General features: G+C 44.2%; 1 protein-coding gene across 2 annotated transcripts; it reads left to right on the top strand.

The window, feature by feature from the left end:
• Window positions 1-8,896: 8,896 nt before the first annotated feature.
• RSL1D1 (ribosomal L1 domain containing 1) lies at window positions 8,897-16,793 on the top strand. 2 transcript variants are annotated; one of them, XM_073362366.1, is made up of 9 exons: window positions 8,897-9,029; window positions 9,570-9,709; window positions 10,760-10,898; window positions 11,841-11,989; window positions 12,084-12,185; window positions 13,242-13,311; window positions 13,422-13,550; window positions 14,715-14,915; window positions 16,222-16,793. In XM_073362366.1, the coding sequence occupies exons 1-9, from the start codon at window positions 8,994-8,996 to the stop codon at window positions 16,567-16,569; spliced, it is 1,314 nt and encodes a 437-aa protein (XP_073218467.1). In that variant the 5' UTR covers window positions 8,897-8,993; the 3' UTR covers window positions 16,570-16,793. The 2 variants fall into 2 exon arrangements, with proteins under 2 accessions (XP_073218467.1, XP_073218466.1); XM_073362365.1 differs by having other exon boundaries at window positions 13,242-13,335.
• Window positions 16,794-17,974: the final 1,181 nt, after the last annotated feature.

Here is a 17,974-nt window from a genome sequence, read left to right as displayed (position 1 = left end):
CAGCTGTGCTATTGTAACATACATAGATAAAGGGATTTTTCTGTTGTGATTATTCCACCTCCCTGAGATGCAGTAGCTAGGTCAAGGACATTTTTCATAGCCTTGAGTGACTTACCTAGATGGATTTAATTTGTAAGTTAGATCAGGCCTCAATGTTCTAACTTCCATGATTATCGTCCCTCTATCCCCGTCTTTCTGTATGTCCAGTATCTGAAACAGGAGTCTTAAGAATGGGCATAGTTGGGGGGGGGACATGATGGGGGTTGCCCCCCCCCTCAACTGCAAGGCATGGGCAGGCCTGTAATTTGCCCTCACATGTGGCCCTGTTGGCCTACCTGCCCGCCTCCCAATATAGAAATAAAACTTAAGGTCTCTGTATCTTATCTTCTTTCTCTCCGAAGATCCCTAAAACACACACGTTCTTTGTTGTCACCTGTTTTGCTACCATTTTCACTTTGCAGAGCCTCTACGGGTGTGAGGTTAGCACTTTAGATTTTGTGACCAACAATTCACTAGCACTAAATCCACTTTAAGAAATGCTGATCTCCACATCCTAATGCATCACAGCAATGGGCTTTTGGGACCACCCCTCTGTGCTGTGACCCTGCCCTCTATCTGCAAGCTCTAAAAAGCTTTCTCTGATTTTAGCATAAGCTTCCTTGTCCCACACCTGCTGTGCCAGGAATGCACCAACAGGTAGAAGAAACATGTTCTAGCTATGTTGTTTAGGCCACACCATCTAAAAGCTATCCTCCCACACTGCTAGCAGATGTGCAGGGGTGAAACATGTAGTAACATATATAGATTTCAGCAACCCTAAACTGCCTTGCTAATCTACTCCAATCTCTTACCTAGAGGAAAGTTTGAAATCACCATTAACCACTCCACTTTGTTACCCCGTAGATCAGGCGACGGCAAACTTTTTGGCCTGCAGGCCACATTGGGGAATAGAAATTGTATGTCAGGCCACGAATGCTCACAAAATTGGGGCTGGAGTGCAAGAAGCGGTGAGGGCTCTGGGGTGAGGCTGGGGATGAGGAGTGTGGGGTGTAGGAGGGAGCTCTGGGCTGGGAGCAAGGGGTTTGGCGGGTGGGAGGGGGATCAGAGCTGGGGCAGGGGATTGGGGCGTGGGGAGAGGCTTAGGGGTGCAGGCTCTGAGCAGCACGTACCTCAAGTGGCTCCCAGAAGCAGTGGCATGTCCCTTTTCTGGCTCGCGTGTGGCCAGGTGGCTCTCCACACTGCCCCATACGCAGGCACTGCCCCTGCAGCTCCCATTGGAGCGCTTAGGAGCCAGAGTGGGGCCATGCCACGGCTTCTGGGAATCGCGTGGAGCAGCCCCGACCCTGCACCCTGGCTGGAGCGCCAGAGCGGGGCCCAGCCGCGTGGTGCGGCCCCGGGTCCTGTGCCCCGGCTGGAGTGCCAGAGCGGAGCTGCACCGCGTGGTGCAGCCCCTGACCCAGAGCCTTGGTTGGAGTGCTGCAGCAGGGCAAGCCCCAGACCCTGCTCCCCAGCAGGAGCTCGCAGGCTGAATTCAGCGTACGGGCCGTAGTTTGCCCACTCCTGCAGTAGATGCTAGAGCCAGCTATCTGAAATCGCTACATGGAGTGTGCCAGAGACCAGAGTATTTTAATCTTTGTATCCTGTTGGTACTGGCACATCAGAAGAGCAACAAACTGGAGAAGGAGATCTCACAGAAGGGCGTGAGGGCAGGGCTGAAAGGCAGAGGGAATAAAATAAAGGGGGGAAATGAGCAGAACTACCAACTCCATCTATTCAAGCATGGCCTCCCTGCTGCCTTTGTTTCTGTACCTGCTACAAGCACTGCAGCTGAAGAGTGAGAGGGTTAGAGCAGAAATGCATTTTGGGCCTTGCCTGTCCTTACAGACCATGTTGTTCAGAAACCCCTCACATGACATCCCCTCTCACCTCCCACACACCCTAATTGACATGTAACACTACATCGCACTAACCCTTTAAAAAAAAAAAAAAAAAACCTCCATCCCCCAACATACAGAGATTTGTTACATTTGTTTCTCTCCATCAGATCTCATCCTGGTTTCCAAAGGTAAAATCCATATAGCTCTAGCCCTGTCACCCTAGTACTGTATTCTTAGGCCAGGTATTCGGTTTCTCATGGATACAGTCCCCTGATTTTCCCTGTATTTCTTCACGTTACCCATTTTCTCTTATTGTGTTCATAGGGATTTCAGCATCTAGAATAGACTGGAACAGTCCTCCTTGTATCCCTTTGCAGAGGGGGAGAAGTATACAATAATAGTAGGGCGGTCAAATGATTAAAAAAATTAATCATGATTAATCGCACTATTAAACAAGAGAATACCATTTAAATAAATATTTTGGATGTTTTCCAAATATATTGATTTCAATTACAACATAAAATACAAAGTGTACAGTGCTCACTTTATATTTATTTTTATTACAAATATTTGCACTATAAAAAACAAAAGAAATAGTACTTTTCAATTCACCTAATACAAGTACTGTAGTTCAATTTTTTTATCATGAAAGTTGAACTTAAAAATGAAGAATTATGTACAAAAAATAACTGCATTCAAAAATATAACAATGTAAAACTTTACGCCTACAAGTCTACTCAGTCCTACTTTTTGTTCAACTAATTGCTCAGATGAACAATTTTGTTTACATTTGCAGGAGATAATGCTGCCTGCTTCTCGTTCACATCACCTGAAAGTGAGAACAGATGTTTGCATTGCACTATTGTAGCCAGCGTCACAAGATATTTACCTGCCAGATGTGCTAAAGATTCATATGTCCCTTCAACCATCATTCCAGAGGATATGCGTCCATGCTGATGACGGAGTCTGCTTGATAACAATCCAAAGCAGTGAGGACCAAATCATGTTCATTTTCATCATCTGAGTCAAATGCCACAGGTGGAAGTTTGAGTTTCTTTTTTGGTGGTTCAGGTTCCGTAGTTTCCGCATTGGAGTGTTACTCTTTTGAGGCATCTGAAAGCATGCTCACACCTCAACCCTCTCAGATTTTGGAAAGTACTTCAGATTCTTAAACCTTGAGTCGAGTGCTGTAGCTATCTTTAGAAATCTCACATTGGTACCTTCTTTTCATTTTGTCAAATCTGCAGTGAAAGTGTTCTTAAAATGAACATGTGCTGAGTCATCATCCAGGACTACTATAACATGAAATATATGGCAGAATGCTGGTAAAATCGAGTCGGAGACATACAATTCTCCCGCAAGGAGTTTGGTCACAAATTTAATTAATGCATTTTTTAACAAGTGTCATCAGCGTGGAAGCATTTCTTCTGGAACGGTGACCAAAGCATGAAGGGGCATACAAATGCTTAGCATATCTGGCACATAGATACCTTGCAATGCTTGCTACAAAAGTGCCATGCAAATGCCTGTTCTCACTTTCAGGTGACACTGTAAATACCCTGTAAAGAAGTGCAGTTCTGTAACAAAAAAAAAAAAATCTACATTTGTAAGTTGCACTTTCATGATAAAGAGATTGCACTACAGTACTTGTATGAGGTGAATTGAAAAATACTGGTCTTTTGTTTATTTCTACAGTGCAAATATTTGTAATAAAAATAATATAAAGTGAGTACTGTACACTTTGTATTCTATGTTGTAACTGAAATCAATATATTTGAAAATGTAACAAAACATCCAAAAATATTTCATAAATTTAAATTGGTATTCTATTTTGCAACAGTGTGATTAAAACTGCGATTAATCACGATTAATTTTTTTGAGTTAATTGTGTGAGTTAACTGTGATTAATCAACAGCCCTAAATAATAGGGGAACTCATTAAGAAAGAATGCCCCCATGATAGGATGCCTGAATATACACACATCAAAGTTTAAATCTAGTGCTCAGAGTAGGAAACCAGGTGTCAGGCCTGCTAGATTTTATTCCTGAGTATTTGTTTTGGGCAAATTGACACTGGTGAGTCTGGCTTTGTCTACATATGCAACTACAGGTGAGTCGCATCATACATGCAAACTTTTGCAAATTCAACTATATGTGCTCGGCAAAAAAAAAGAAAAACAACAAGATACCTGTAAATAATGTGGGCGATTCCGCCCACCCTTCCACTCAATGAGCTTATGCCCCAGAGTGAGCGTGAGATGTGAATTTGCTGTTCCCTCAGTCAGTCTCAGTTCTCGTGTGCCTCTCATAGTGTGAACAACTCGCCATGCTGAGTGTGATTCTAGTGTTTAAAGATACTGTACATATTTTTCGTACAACATGGCCCCTAAACACAAGCCAACTACTTCATCTGATGCTCAACTGAAGAAACAGCAATCTGTTCCAACGCTGGAGGAAAAACTGCCTGTGTTGGATTTATTGAGAGACAGTATGTCGGTCTCCAACGTGGCGCATAAAATATGGCCACAACGAATCTAGCATCCGTGCCATCAAGATTCGAGAGAGATAAATTTGTCAAGCCGCGGCATCAAGTGCTCCAATAACTGCTAAGGTGACGAGCCAGGTGCATGATAAGACTTCAGTGAAGACTGAAAAAGCATTAAATTTATAGCTGGAAGACATGAACCGTAAACGTGTGCCTATCAATGGCAACACTTTGCGAGAAAAGGCTCTTAGCCTCTACGCGCTGTTCAAACCTCCCGCCGAAGAGGGACAGCCTTCCGATGAGAAGGAATTCAAAGCCAGCCAATGTTGGCTTAAGAGTTTTAGGAACTGCTTCAACCTCAAAAACGTGCAGACTACTGGTGAAGTTGCATCTGCCAATGAAGAGGCAGCAAAAGCCTACCCCGAACAATTACAGAAAATCATAGAAGAAAAGGGCTATCTTCTGGAACAAGTTTTTAATGCTGATGAGAGTGGGCTCTTCTGGAAAAAAAATGCCCAACCGCACTTACACTTCGAAATCAGAAAGATAAGCCCCTGGCGTCAAAGCAGCTAAAGACCGTGTGACTGTGATTTGTGGCAATGCAGCTGGGCATTTAATAAATCCAGCCTTGCTCTACAGGGCTGCAAATCCCCATGCCCTAAAAGGCAAGAACAAAAATCTCCTGCCTGTATTCTGACAATCAAATAAAAGGGCTTGGGTGAGGGCAGCATTATTTCCGAATTGGTTCCAAAAGTGTTTCATTCCAGAGCTCAAGCAGTACCTCGAAGAGAAAGGACTTGACTTTAAAGTGTTGCTGCTCGTAGACAATGCTCCTGGCCACCCTGCTGTACTCCGGTTTGCACATAACAACACTGAAGTCGTCTTTCTTCCCCCCCCCATACCATCTCCATCCTCTCAAACAAGGCGTGATTCGCTATTTCGAGGCCACGTACATGAGGCTTACGTTCTCACGGATACGTAGCACTATGGATGCTCATCCCTATCTTAATGTGATGGAGTGCTGGAAGTCCTTCATCATTGCCGATTGCATCACTTATATTAAACAGGCAATGGATGCAATCAAGTCTGAAACAGTCAATGCATGTTGGCGAAACCTATGGAAAGAATGTGTGAATGATTTTAAGGGTTTCCCAACCATTGACAAAGAAGTGAAACGCATTGTTCAGCTGGCCAGGCAAATGGGTGGTGATGGCTTCGTCAACATCCTTGAGGAAGAAATTGAAGAATTAATTGAAGGCCATAGAGAAACATTGACTAACGAAGAGTTAGAGGAACTGATAAAATCATCTACAGAAGATGAAGATGATGATAATGAACAGGAAGAGCCAGCAAGTTGGAATCTTCATAAATTTGCTGAAGTGTTCCAAGCAGCGAAACACTTGAATAATTTCTGAATATGATCCCTCTATGGAACAAAGCCTCAAAATCACACGTAGTATTATGAATGATTTGAGACCGTATCAAGAAACGTTTGAGCAGTTCAAGAGACAACAGTGACCCTTGTCGATCACCATGTTTTTCAAGGAAAAACAACTAGCAGCGGATGAGCCTACACAATCAACTTCTCGAGCTGAACCAAAGCCAACCACTTCGTCTATGACTCGCTCTCCATCATCCAAGCTCTCCGTCACCTGGATCAACATCAAGCCCTCATGACCCCCTGTAAGTACCCCCTGTAATTAAAAATACAGTACTGTAAAATTATATTTTGCATATGTACTCTTTATTATACACTGTACATTACTGTATACATTATACATTTATATATATATTACTGTACAGGGTTGTAGACACAAAACCATGTACAGCATACTGTACTTTATGGGCAATTTAAGGGATTTTCAAGGGTAATTTTGACTATACGCGATTTTCGCCTTATGCGCTGACTTTAGAACTTAACCTACGCGTAAGATGTGACTCCACTGTATAGCAACTGCCAGCAACACTACAGCTGCAGTGTGGCTGAGCCATTATCATAGACAGGGCTCTGGTATTTCTACTACTGCGTCATGCGAACCTGGTCAAAACTGCAAGTAAAAACAGCTGAACCCTGCAGCATACTAGACTTTCATTTAGAAATTTCCCATCACTAAACAGCTACTGGTAGAGCTGCCCTGATGCTATTATGGTAGGAAGCCAGGGTCATGACAGATGCCCCCACCGGACCCCCATCCCCCTTGTTTCCACAGCTCCTTTCCCTTCCTTGTATCCCCAGTCTCCCTGGGCACATAGCCCCTCCCTTCCTGGATCCCTACTCTCCCTGTACCTGGAGCTCCCTCCTATTCGGCGCCCACCCCGCTTCCTACGCCAACAACTCCTCCCCGCCGCCAGCAACCATCCTCCCTGTACCTGCAGCCCCTTCCCCATCAGAGCGCCCTTTCCCTGTGCCCACAGCTCCCTCCCCATTTGGACCCTGCACTCTCCCTATGCCCTCAGCTCCTCCCCCGCACCTTCACACCTCCCTGTGTGCCCATAGCTCCCACCCCCCTCAGTACTCCCCCCCACGCTGTGCCCGCAGCTCCCTCCCATCCTCGGAGTCCTCCCATCCCCCTCGGCCCTGCCCGCCTCAAAGCAATCTCCTCCCCCGCAACTCCGTACCACCCCTAAGCAATCTCCTCCGGTACCCGCAGCTCCCTCCCCGGCTCAGAGCGATCTCCCCCCACGGAGCTTCGTCCCCCCTTAGAGCGATCTCCCCCTGCCGTGCCCCTCAGAGCGATCTCCTCCCCAACCCGTGCCCGCAGCTCCCTTCCGCCCCCATGCCCACAGCTCCCTCCCCCGTCAGCGCGATCTCCACCCCGCGTGCCTGCAGCTCCCTCCCCGCCTCAGCGCGATCTCCTCCCCCCACGCGTGCCCACAGCTGCCTCCTCCCTCAGAGCGATCTCCTCCCCCCACGCGTGCCCACAGCTGCCTCCTCCCTCAGAGTGATCTCCTCCCCCCACGCGTGCCCACAGCTCCCTCCTCCCTCAGAGCGATCTCCTCCCCCACGCGTGCCCACAGCTCCCTCCCCGCCTCAGAGCGATCTCCTCCCGCACACGTGCCCACAGCTCCCTCCCCGCCTCAGAGCGATCTCCTCCCCCACGCGTGCCCACAGCTCCCTCCTCCCTCAGAGCGATCTCCTCCCCCACCCGTGCCCGCAGCTCCTCCCCCCCTCAGAGCGATCTCCTCCCCCACCCGTGCCCACAGCTCCCTCCTCCCTCAGAGCGATCTCCTCCCCCACACGTGCCCACAGCTCCCTCCTCCCTCAGAGCGATCTCCTCCCCCACGCGTGCCCACAGCTCCCTCCCCCCCTCAGAGCGATCTCCTCCCCCATGCGTGCCCTCAGAGCGATCTCCTCCCCCATGCGTGCCCACAGCTGCCTCCTCCCTCAGAGCGATCTCCTCCCCCATGCGTGCCCGCAGCTCCTCCCCCCTCAGAGCGATCTCCTCCCCCACGCGTGCCCACAGCTCCCTCCTCCCTCAGAGCGATCTCCTCCCCCCACGCGTGCCCACAGCTCCCTCCCCGCCTCAGAGCGATCTCCTCCCCCACCCGTGCCCGCAGCTCCCTCCCCGCCTCAGAGCGATCTCCTCCCCCACCCGTGCCCGCAGCTCCCTCCCCGCCTCAGAGCGATCTCCTCCCCCACCCGTGCCCGCAGCTCCCTCCCCCCTCAGAGCGATCTCCTCCCCCACGCGTGCCCGCAGCTCCCTCCCCCGCTCAGAGCGATCTCCTCCCCCACGCGTGCCCGCAGCTCCCTCCCCCCTCAGAGCGATCTCCTCCCCCACCCGTGCCCGCAGCTCCTCCCCCCCTCAGCGCGATCTCCTCCCCCCACGCGTGCCCGCAGCTCCCTTCTCCCTCAGAGCGATCTCCTCCCCCACCCGTGCCCGCAGCTCCCTCCCCCCCTCAGCGCGATCTCCTCCCCCACGCGTGCCCACAGCTCCCTCCTCCCTCAGCGCGATCTCCTCCCCCCACGCGTGCCCACAGCTCCCTCCTCCCTCAGAGCGATCTCCTCCCCCACCCGTGCCCGCAGCTCCCTCCCCCCCTCAGCGCGATCTCCTCCCCCACGCGTGCCCACAGCTCCCTCCTCCCTCAGCGCGATCTCCTCCCCCCACGCGTGCCCACAGCTCCCTCCCCCCCTCAGCGCGATCTCCTCCCCCACGCGTGCCCACAGCTCCCTCCTCCCTCAGAGCGATCTCCTCCCCCCACGCGTGCCCACAGCTCCCTCCTCCCTCAGCGCGATCTCCTCCCCCCACGCGTGCCCGCAGCTCCCTCCCCCCCTCAGCGCGATCTCCTCCCCCACCCGTGCCCGCAGCTCCCTCCCTCCTCAGAGCGATCTCCTCCCCCACGCGTGCCCGCAGCTCCCTTCCGCCCCCACCATGCCAACAGCTCCCTCCCTCCCCTCAGACCACCCCGCTGGGCAGCTCCCTCCCTCAGACCTCCCCTCCCCTCCCCTCCCCTCCTCTCCTCTCCTCTGAGGAGCGCCAAGCAAAAAGACTCAGTCAGTCAGCGCACCGCCCAGAACTGGCGGTCGCTGTTTACGTCATCACGGGGCGCCGCGCAGATGGGTCTGCGCGTGCGCGCGCGCAGGGACCGTCGGACCTCCACACACGTGTCGGTCCGTTGTGGGGACTCGGGAGCATGGCGGCGCCGGGCCAGAAGCTGGATCGCGCACAGGTACCAGCGGCTGTTCGGCCAAGCGCGGCTTGACTCGCGTGTCGCGGAGGACGGAATCGCTGCAAAGATTGTTCACGGCGGGCGGGCTCGGGGCCTTGTGCCGAGCAGATCCTGAGCCCTCTAACGCGGGTGGCCGGGCAGCTCCTCCGCCTGAGCCCTCCCCTGGCACTCCGCCTGGGCGCTGGGGACGAGAGGGAGGTTGGGGCTCCGCGCTCGCACGGCTTCGGCTGTTGCTGTATCAGGGGTCGATGCATGGGGTGCGGGAGGCGACAGGGCTTGGAACCGCGTCCCTGGGGTAGAAGCAGTTCCGCAGTGACTTGTGCTATATCTAGGGGGAACATCAGTGCAGGCAAACTGAACACATTTTACCTGTAAAGCTGGATCTCCCTTCTGGTGAGGGGAGAGAGCACATGGCCTGCCAGGCAGTCCTAACCATAGAGCCTGTGTCTGCCAATAACTCACTTTGATTGACGCTAATAGGAGAACTCAGGGCCGGCCTTAACATTAATTTACCTTGTTGCTGTTTCTCTACCCTTCCAGGTTAAAAAGGCCGTGCAGGCCTTGCTTGCATACACAAAGACCAAAGATAACACAGATGAACTGCTTTTGAATGAGAACGAGAATGTATACTTAATGGTGACAGTATGGAAAATCCCACCACAAGAACAAGTTATCAAAATGTAAGAATTCTTATACTTCTGTTTTTCCTCAAAGGCTCTGATTTTCTGTATTCCATAATAAATACTTTTCATCTGCTGTGGCATGCAGTGGACTGAACTTACATTCATTGCTGGTATCCCCCCAAGACCACCATGTTTTAAAAAATCATTTTATTGGTTTCAATAATTGTCAGTAGCATCAAAAGTTTGGAGCACTGACTGAGCATGCATGGCAGTTTCCATCATATCTGATATATGAGTCAGATATATAAAGGATCAGATCCTTCATACTTTACTCACTTGAAGTCATTTAGATTAGTTACAAATTAGTTATTAATAAAACAAGATTTAGGCCTATAATCTCTGTATCTAGTACACCAGTCCTCTTGGTTTCTGAGCAGTTGGTATCTGTTTTTAAGCATTCTTCTCAGTTCAGGAAATAACACTAAATGTTTTTTCAGTGCTATTATAAATCGCTAAAAGATTCCTACTTTCTTTTGTGCCATTGATTAGTAGATGTGAGACCCAAATCTTATTTTGAGCCACAGTGATGCTGCATGAGAAGTTACGGATCTATCTACTAATCACCCCAGTCCATCAAAGACTTCAACATATCCTTATCTTTATACTTTTTTAGTAGTCCTAATGGGGTATGTGGGATTACTCAGTACTTAAGCATGTGAGGGTATGTCTACATTTAAAATGCTACAGATGCAGTGCTTCAGTGTAGACACCATCTACACCAATGAGAGGAATTCTCCCATCACTGTAGGTAATACACCTGCCTTAGAGGCAGTAGCTAGGTCAACGGAAAGAATTCTTACATCAACCTAGTGCGGTCTATACCAGGGTAAGGTTGGTATAGCTACTTCTCTCGGGCAGATGTAGCTATGCTGATGTAAAACTGTAGTATAGAGCAGGCCTAAGTCACTGAAGGATTGGGACCTAAGGTCTTTCTGCACTACTCATAACTCTAGTGATTTTGAACTTCTCTCTAGGCCTAACTTTGGAAAGGGAGATTTGTATTCCTTCTCTGAATGCTTCCCCCCCTTTCTAACCCTCTTGTTATAGACCACTTCCTCACGGTATTCGACCAGAAACATCTGAAGTTTGCCTCTTCACAAAAGATGAACCTGAATTATCTGCAGAACAGACCGAAAACTTGTACAAGAAACTGTTGATCCAGAATGGGATCACAAGTATCAGCCAGGTAAGGAAGACATTGGAATATGATATGGGACAATAATGTCTTGTCTTTTTCTCCTTAAAACTTCAAAAGAAGAAAAACAGGTGTGTGATTTCTAATGCAAAATATTAACTTAATTCAGATGGTTCAAAATTTAGGACTTCTAATCAAATTTCTCCAACTTATCAAACTTTCAAAACTTCAAAATTTACCCAAATGAGTAAAATTGTCATTGCTTTCGGTATTATGCAAGCAAAATATATCAGAGCACACTTATTAATTAATAGCTTCTTTTGCTTCATTTTCAACATGCTCTTAGTTTACAATAATTTGAAAATAGTTTTTAAAGCATTTTTAGAAACCTTTTTTCAGTGTCTGCCAGTCTGGTTTCAACATTAACTGTCATATGACTTAAATAAGATAATCTTTCATAAATAGAAAATTGAATACTCTTTAACATGTTTATTTACTACACAAACTTATATAGTGTTTGACGTGTGAATTGTTAAGCAGAGTTTGTTTACACAAGCTGAAACAATTCACAGTTCTCCCATTCTCAGCTGTGTTGGCTCCTATGTCCTATTAGGAATAAAAAGCAGTCTAAATTTGTTTTTTGAAATGGGTAGTTTTGGATTGATTACGTGTGACCATATGTACTTCAGCTACCATTTGATGGTTATATTTTTTTTATTGATATCTAACATCTGTATTGTTTTGATTTTTTTTAAAAAGAAAGCTATTACCTGTTTTTTCTAAACTAAAAAAGCATTGTGCATTCTTCAGTTGGTCTTATTTGTATAAATAACATGTCACTATTTTAAATAAAGTAGAGAAGACAACAGAGTGCATTTTAATGTGGAAGTCTTAATGGATTGGCAGTCATGCCATTCAGTTGTATATAAGCGTAGAAGTATTCCATTCATTCTTGCAAGGGAGTTTAATCCTAACATTACTTTCACATTACAGATCATCTCATATAAAACTCTCAAAAAAGAATACAAACCATTTGAAGCAAAGCGTCGTCTCCTGAACAGATTTAACCTCTTCCTGGCCGATGATCGAATTAGAAGGCTTTTGCCCTCACATATAGGGAAACACTTTTATCAAAGCAAAAAGTAAGTCTGTAGCTAATGCATGTTTATACCATATTGTCCTGGGAAGCTGAATTGTTCTTAGTGAATTGTTTTTCTTTTCCTTTTCTGTTTTTAGGGCACCTTTATCTGTAAACCTGAAAGCCAAGAATCTAGCTAAGGAACTAAACAAACATATCCAGGGAACTATACTTCCAGTTACCAACAAGGGGTGTTGTTAGTAAGTATCGATTTTTAGCTTGTGCTTCACTTGAAGGATAGTATTGTGATCCTAACAGTACTGTCAGGATACAATACTAAATTATTTACTTTCCCTCTAGTAGGACTTTGAATAAAGTGAGGTACAGGTTCACCAAAATGCACAGTACTTGCAGTGGACTTTGGTTTATACAGAGAGACTGGGGTTTGTTTTTTTTAATAGAAACTTTGACAAGGAGATAGCCTTTTGACCTCTTCACTGTAACTGTAGAAAGAAAAAAAAAAGGAGATGACGACATCATAGCCCTAATCATCACAATGCATTAAAACATTAGTGTTAATCTCCCATCCTGCTGAATTTTTATGTGGCCTAATAGATTGCATAGGTTTATTTACTACCATTAATAACAAATCAGTTTACTAGGACACTCTATTGTACGAGGTCTTGTTTCTGTAAATCAGTGATAACTGCCATATTAATACACAATCCTCTTTTTTGTATTTTAAATCTTTATTTTATGATGGGAATAACACTTATTAGCTATTCTAATGATGTACATAGGTAGCTTGAAGATTTATGGGTAAAATTTTCAAAAGCTCCTAATGGACTCGCGAGCTTAGATCCCATTGAAAGTCAACAGGCCTTAGGAAACTAAGTCACTTGGTTTTGAAAACTTTACCCTTATGACTGTTGAGAGACAACAACTTGTTTTTACGAATTGAAGTATCTTTTTCTTAAGATTTCCCCACCTTGGTTTATTTTATTTTTAAAGACTTCTATAACTTCTTTAGGCATGATTAGTTCCTGCTACAAATATATGTATTCTTTAAAGATTTAACAGCATCTTGCAAAACAAAAACTAAAAACAAGTGTCCAAATACTGAAAAGGCTAGTATAAAATAGTAGTTACAATAGATCTTATTTCCCTGTGAAGTTTAGCATTCTTTTTTTTTTAATTAAGATCATTGTGAATAGACAGTACTCATAGTCAATTTTTTGATATGCCTAAAAGCAAGTGGTTCAGTCAGAAGGTCTGTTTTACTGTAGGATAAACAGCACACCTCTCTTTTCTTTCAGTACAGCACGTGTAGGTCACACTGGAATGAAAGCTGATGAGTTATTAGAAAATGTCACTGTTGCTTCTGAGGTGATTTCCAATAAGTTGCCAAAGGTACTATCACATGATTAAATTAGAATGTGAAGTGGACTTGATTTAAGCATTTCTTTGTTTATATTTACTCTTCTTAATTATTGCAGAATTGGAAAAATATTAAAGTTCTTCACCTCAAAACACTGAAATCTGTGGCTCTCCCAATCTTCAATTCATACATCTGCAATTTAGATGAGCTTGACAAGCAGCCATCTCTCCATCAAAAGGGAGTACAGGTAAAAACTTCCTACTAACTTCTTTACAGAATAACTTTCCATAAGGTGGTGCTATAACTGGCTATATGGTTACCTTTATGGAATAAAGTGTTTGGCATGTAAGTTTAACATTGGCATTGGGGATATTTGCCAGACATGTAGGTGCAGTACACAGGCAGCAGTACACAAGTGATGTTGAACTGTTCTCACCCAGCACTTGTTAGCATGACTGCATGCTTTTACAACAGTGCATGGTAATAGGAAACCACTGTTTCTACTTGAAGTAGTGGCAAGTTGAAAATGTAATCCTATAGTGTTGCTAGTCTCCTCCCTTAAACTGGTAGAGGATGGGATTCCCTCACTTTTCTATATCCTTATTTCTAACTTGAGATCTGGTCGTCTTCATGGACCAGCCAGGTTATGCAGCTTCAGTTATTTTTATAAGGAAAATACAAAAGATGAAAATAAATACTTAATCGTATTAATTAAATTCATGCACAGCTCAGGAGGATGCATCAATTACTCATCAGCTGAACTATGACTTCAATATTGTTTGGGTAATAGACTCTAAAAAGTTTGGGTTATTTTAATTTTTTTGTCTTATTTGGATGTTGTTTCATCAATTTAAGAGTGTCAGCTATTTTGTTACATTGAATTCTACAGTTGATTTCCCTGTACTTAAAATAGTTGATTTTTGCTTAATTGCTCACAGCTCTACACTTTGAACTTGTCAATTTTGATGTCAGCATAACTTCTATACAGGGAGGAGGAAGAATTTTTTAAAATGTAGATATAATAATAATCCACTAAACCATGTAATTTATCTATAGTAATACAATATATATTAGTCCATGTATGTCATTCATACAGGATTACAATGCCTTTAGCAAGTTCTCTAAAAGTAAAACTCGGCATTGTTTCCTCCTCGCCTGTTGCCAAATCTGAACTGCTGAATAGCAAGATGCATGGTAACATTGCTTATAAAATTGCTGTTACCGAAGGATTGTAATTAGTGTTCGTTTAAAAGTTAACACTCTTTCAAGATCTTCAGTTTCAGAAGTTCTGCAATAGTGAACTACTCATTCTTGCCTTTGTAGTAAAATAGATCAGTATATTTGTAATATTGCGTTGGACTGTGGTGGAGGGGTGATGTGTAACTGAAGATGTTTTGATTCTTCCTGTAAGAAAAAGAAAGGAAAGAAAAGAAAACCGAAGTCAGCTACAGAACAGACTTCAACTAAGGCCAAAGTGACAGCTGAAAAGAAGAACAATGCTACTGCCAAAGACCTTGAGATGGAACAAAAGAGAAAAGCAGAAACCTTGGCAGTCACAGAACCAGATGAGGATGATGGAGAAATTCCACAACTTGTTCCTATTCAAACAGAAGTCAGTATAGCTGGGAAGGAGCTAATTCTATTTAAGAACAAGTTTGTAAAATCTAGAGTTTAGCTTTAACTTAATGAAGATTTTGAATGTGGACGAAGTCTACCTTTAGCAAAGAAAAGGCTTGAGACAGGCTAATGGAAACAGTGAGCAAGTTAAATCATTGGTATGTCTAACCTAATGCTTGCAGGGCAGTATGTTTTAATACACTTGCAGTGCAACATGTATTCCTGGGGATATCACAAGAGCAAGGGATTCTTTTCTCTTGGGATTTTTTTTACAAGCCACTTACAGACAGACAGGAAGTTATTTATTTATTTATTTATTTTAACAATAGCATTTCTGACTAGCACAAATAATAGGTTCTCTCTTAGAGAGAACAATGGCTTCTGGAGTGAAATTTTATCTGCTGTTTGCACTCCAGGTGTCTAAAATCTTAATTAGATTGGTCAGCTCATTTTCCACATGTCTGCTATTTGAAAAGACGAAAACTATGCACTCTGTAAATGGATATTCTGCCCATGTGTGTCTTATGTACCATTTCATCAAACTGTTTTACATCAGTATGTTGGAAATGGACTGGTTGCCATAGATAATCATAGCTGCCTGATTGCAATTCATTCCCTTACTCTCACTTTTGAAATAAAACAGCTTTGAGACAAGTTATGAATCAAATAAATCTCTTTAAATGTGTCTCCTTTTGCCCGAGTGGAGGTCACTATTTAGGGGAGAGGTAACGCCAGATCTTTTGTGGAGTAATACATATAATTTACGTTTCTGATAGCAACAAAATAGGAGAACCGAAGGCTATTAAAAATTGAAAGCCTTGGTGGACTCTTCATACTGATCAAGTCATTACTAGGAATGGAAATACTCAGGATCATATAATTAAAATTTCTTCAAAACTATCAAGTTAACCATGCTCAGTTTGCAGACGTTTCTAGCAAGTCTGTCTTAAATATCCAATGGAGAGAAAATGAATGAACATAAGTTACAAAGTTGTTCTAAAATGAAAAATAGTCAGCACAACCTTTCAACCACTCAGTATGTTTTCCTTAAGTCTGTTCTCTTTCTGTACAGTATCAGTGAAAATATTTTTTCTTGGACCCTTTTGTGATTGAGTTGGTTTATATTTACCCTTGCACAGCCTACCTGAAATATGACTAATTGAGTTAGAGCAGAGAATATTCTATTCAGTAGATGGCACTGATCTTTAGTGCTAATGTTTTTATCAATCTTGTCTTGCAAAACAATTACGATGTGTCCTTTGTTGTAAGATGACACTTTTTTCCCTATGTCCTAAATACAGAAAACTGAACCAAATCAGACTCCAGAAAAAAGTGTAAATATGATCAGAAAACTTAAGACACCACTTGGTAAGAGAAAGACATCGTTGGCTCCGGAGACTCCAAAAACGAAACTGAAATTGGCTGAAAATGAGACAGATTTGCCAACACCAGCTCAACAGAAACAACCCAAGAAGCCCGGGATCCCAAAGGAAGTAGTAAAGGATAAGGAGCTGAAAAAGACTCCCAAAAAAACAGCAGCAAAATCCTTTGTGACACCTCATGGGGGCAAGCTTGTAAAATCAGCCAAGAAAGCTCCCAAAACACCAAAACAGATTCCTAAGAAAATGAAAGTCCCACAATCAGCCTGAACGCTGTCAGTTATATTATTGCTTTAGCCTATGAAGTGAACTGATTAAACGTATTTGCTTTGCTTAAAAAGAAAAAAATTACTATAAATCAGAGAAAACAGCTTGATTAAAAGAAAGCCTGAGCATAGGGAGCTGTCTTCACCAAGGTTTATAATTGCCTATCAGTGTTTCCTACCAGTAGCAGTGGGGCTAGGTGACATGTAAATAAACCTTTTTCTAACTTGGTCATTGCTATATTTCTTTGTGTCAATCCCCAGGCTGTATTATTTCCTTTGCCTATACTAAAAAATCAGTTCAATGCTTTATTTAGCTAAGTGGATGCTCTAAACAAGAGTTATCTCCTTTTAACAACACAGAAGGGAGAGAAAAGAGGATAGTAAAGATGATGTAAATACAGCTTTTGTTGATGCTCTCATGATAGAGGGAGGCTGGTCAATGATAAACATGCTGTGGATACTAGCTCACCTCTGGGACAATGTCTGCTTGATCGGGTCAGGTTCCCCCTCCTTTACTGGTCCTTGTGATCAAGGAAAATATGTCACACTTTCAATAGCAGGCCCTTTTTTCTAATCTGAAGCGACTCAGGCTGTTCATTAATCACAGTTAACTTACAATTGTTAGGGGGCTTATTCCTTCACCTACTTACTTCCCTGGTCCTTCTTGCATGAACAGAGAGCAACAATACCCAAAGTCCAAAGGTGCAAACAATTCAATGTTTATTGGGGTGAACTTCCAGCAAGCATGATTCCAGTTTCCTTCCTTAATGTCCCCCTTCCCAGCTCTGACACCACAGAGCCTTACACCTGTGTACCTGTTCCCATTCCTGCCCTTAGCCAAACATGATTCCAATTTCCTTACCCCCATTCCCTGTTCCCATTTCCCCCTTTAGCAAAACATATTCCAATTTCCCTGTTCCCATTCCCCCCCCCCACTTCCTAATTGACTGCAGACTATATAGTAAAACTTGAGTTCTGCTTAGCTATACCTTAACCAATCGTTTTACTGAAATTTAACTAACCAATCCTAACATGATTACGTAACCAATTATATCCCACCACCTTAATTAGTTTACACCCAGCAAAATTAATTATACAGCCGACAGAAACAATCACAGAACCAGACAGAGATTATACAGACAAACAATAGCAAAGTGGGAACTATAATGACAGAACAATACAAAAGTGAGGATTTCACATCCCAGGTATTGATAAGTGAGTTCTTGCCAGACAGGATGCTGTCAGACTAAGTTTCCTTTTACATTTTCTAGGCATTTCCCTTTCTCTGGACAGGATTGCATTCCTAACAGCCCAATAGCACCTTATTTCAATGTGACTAGTTTGGAATGTGAGGATGTGACCGTTCGCTTCCCAGTTTATGGCTGCCTCTGCTGCTTAGCCAAAGGTCT

The sequence above is a fragment of the Lepidochelys kempii genome, chromosome 10 (genome assembly GCF_965140265.1).
Source record: "Lepidochelys kempii isolate rLepKem1 chromosome 10, rLepKem1.hap2, whole genome shotgun sequence".
NCBI lineage: Eukaryota > Metazoa > Chordata > Testudines > Cheloniidae > Lepidochelys > Lepidochelys kempii.
This window is presented reverse-complemented; position numbering and strand designations above follow the sequence as displayed.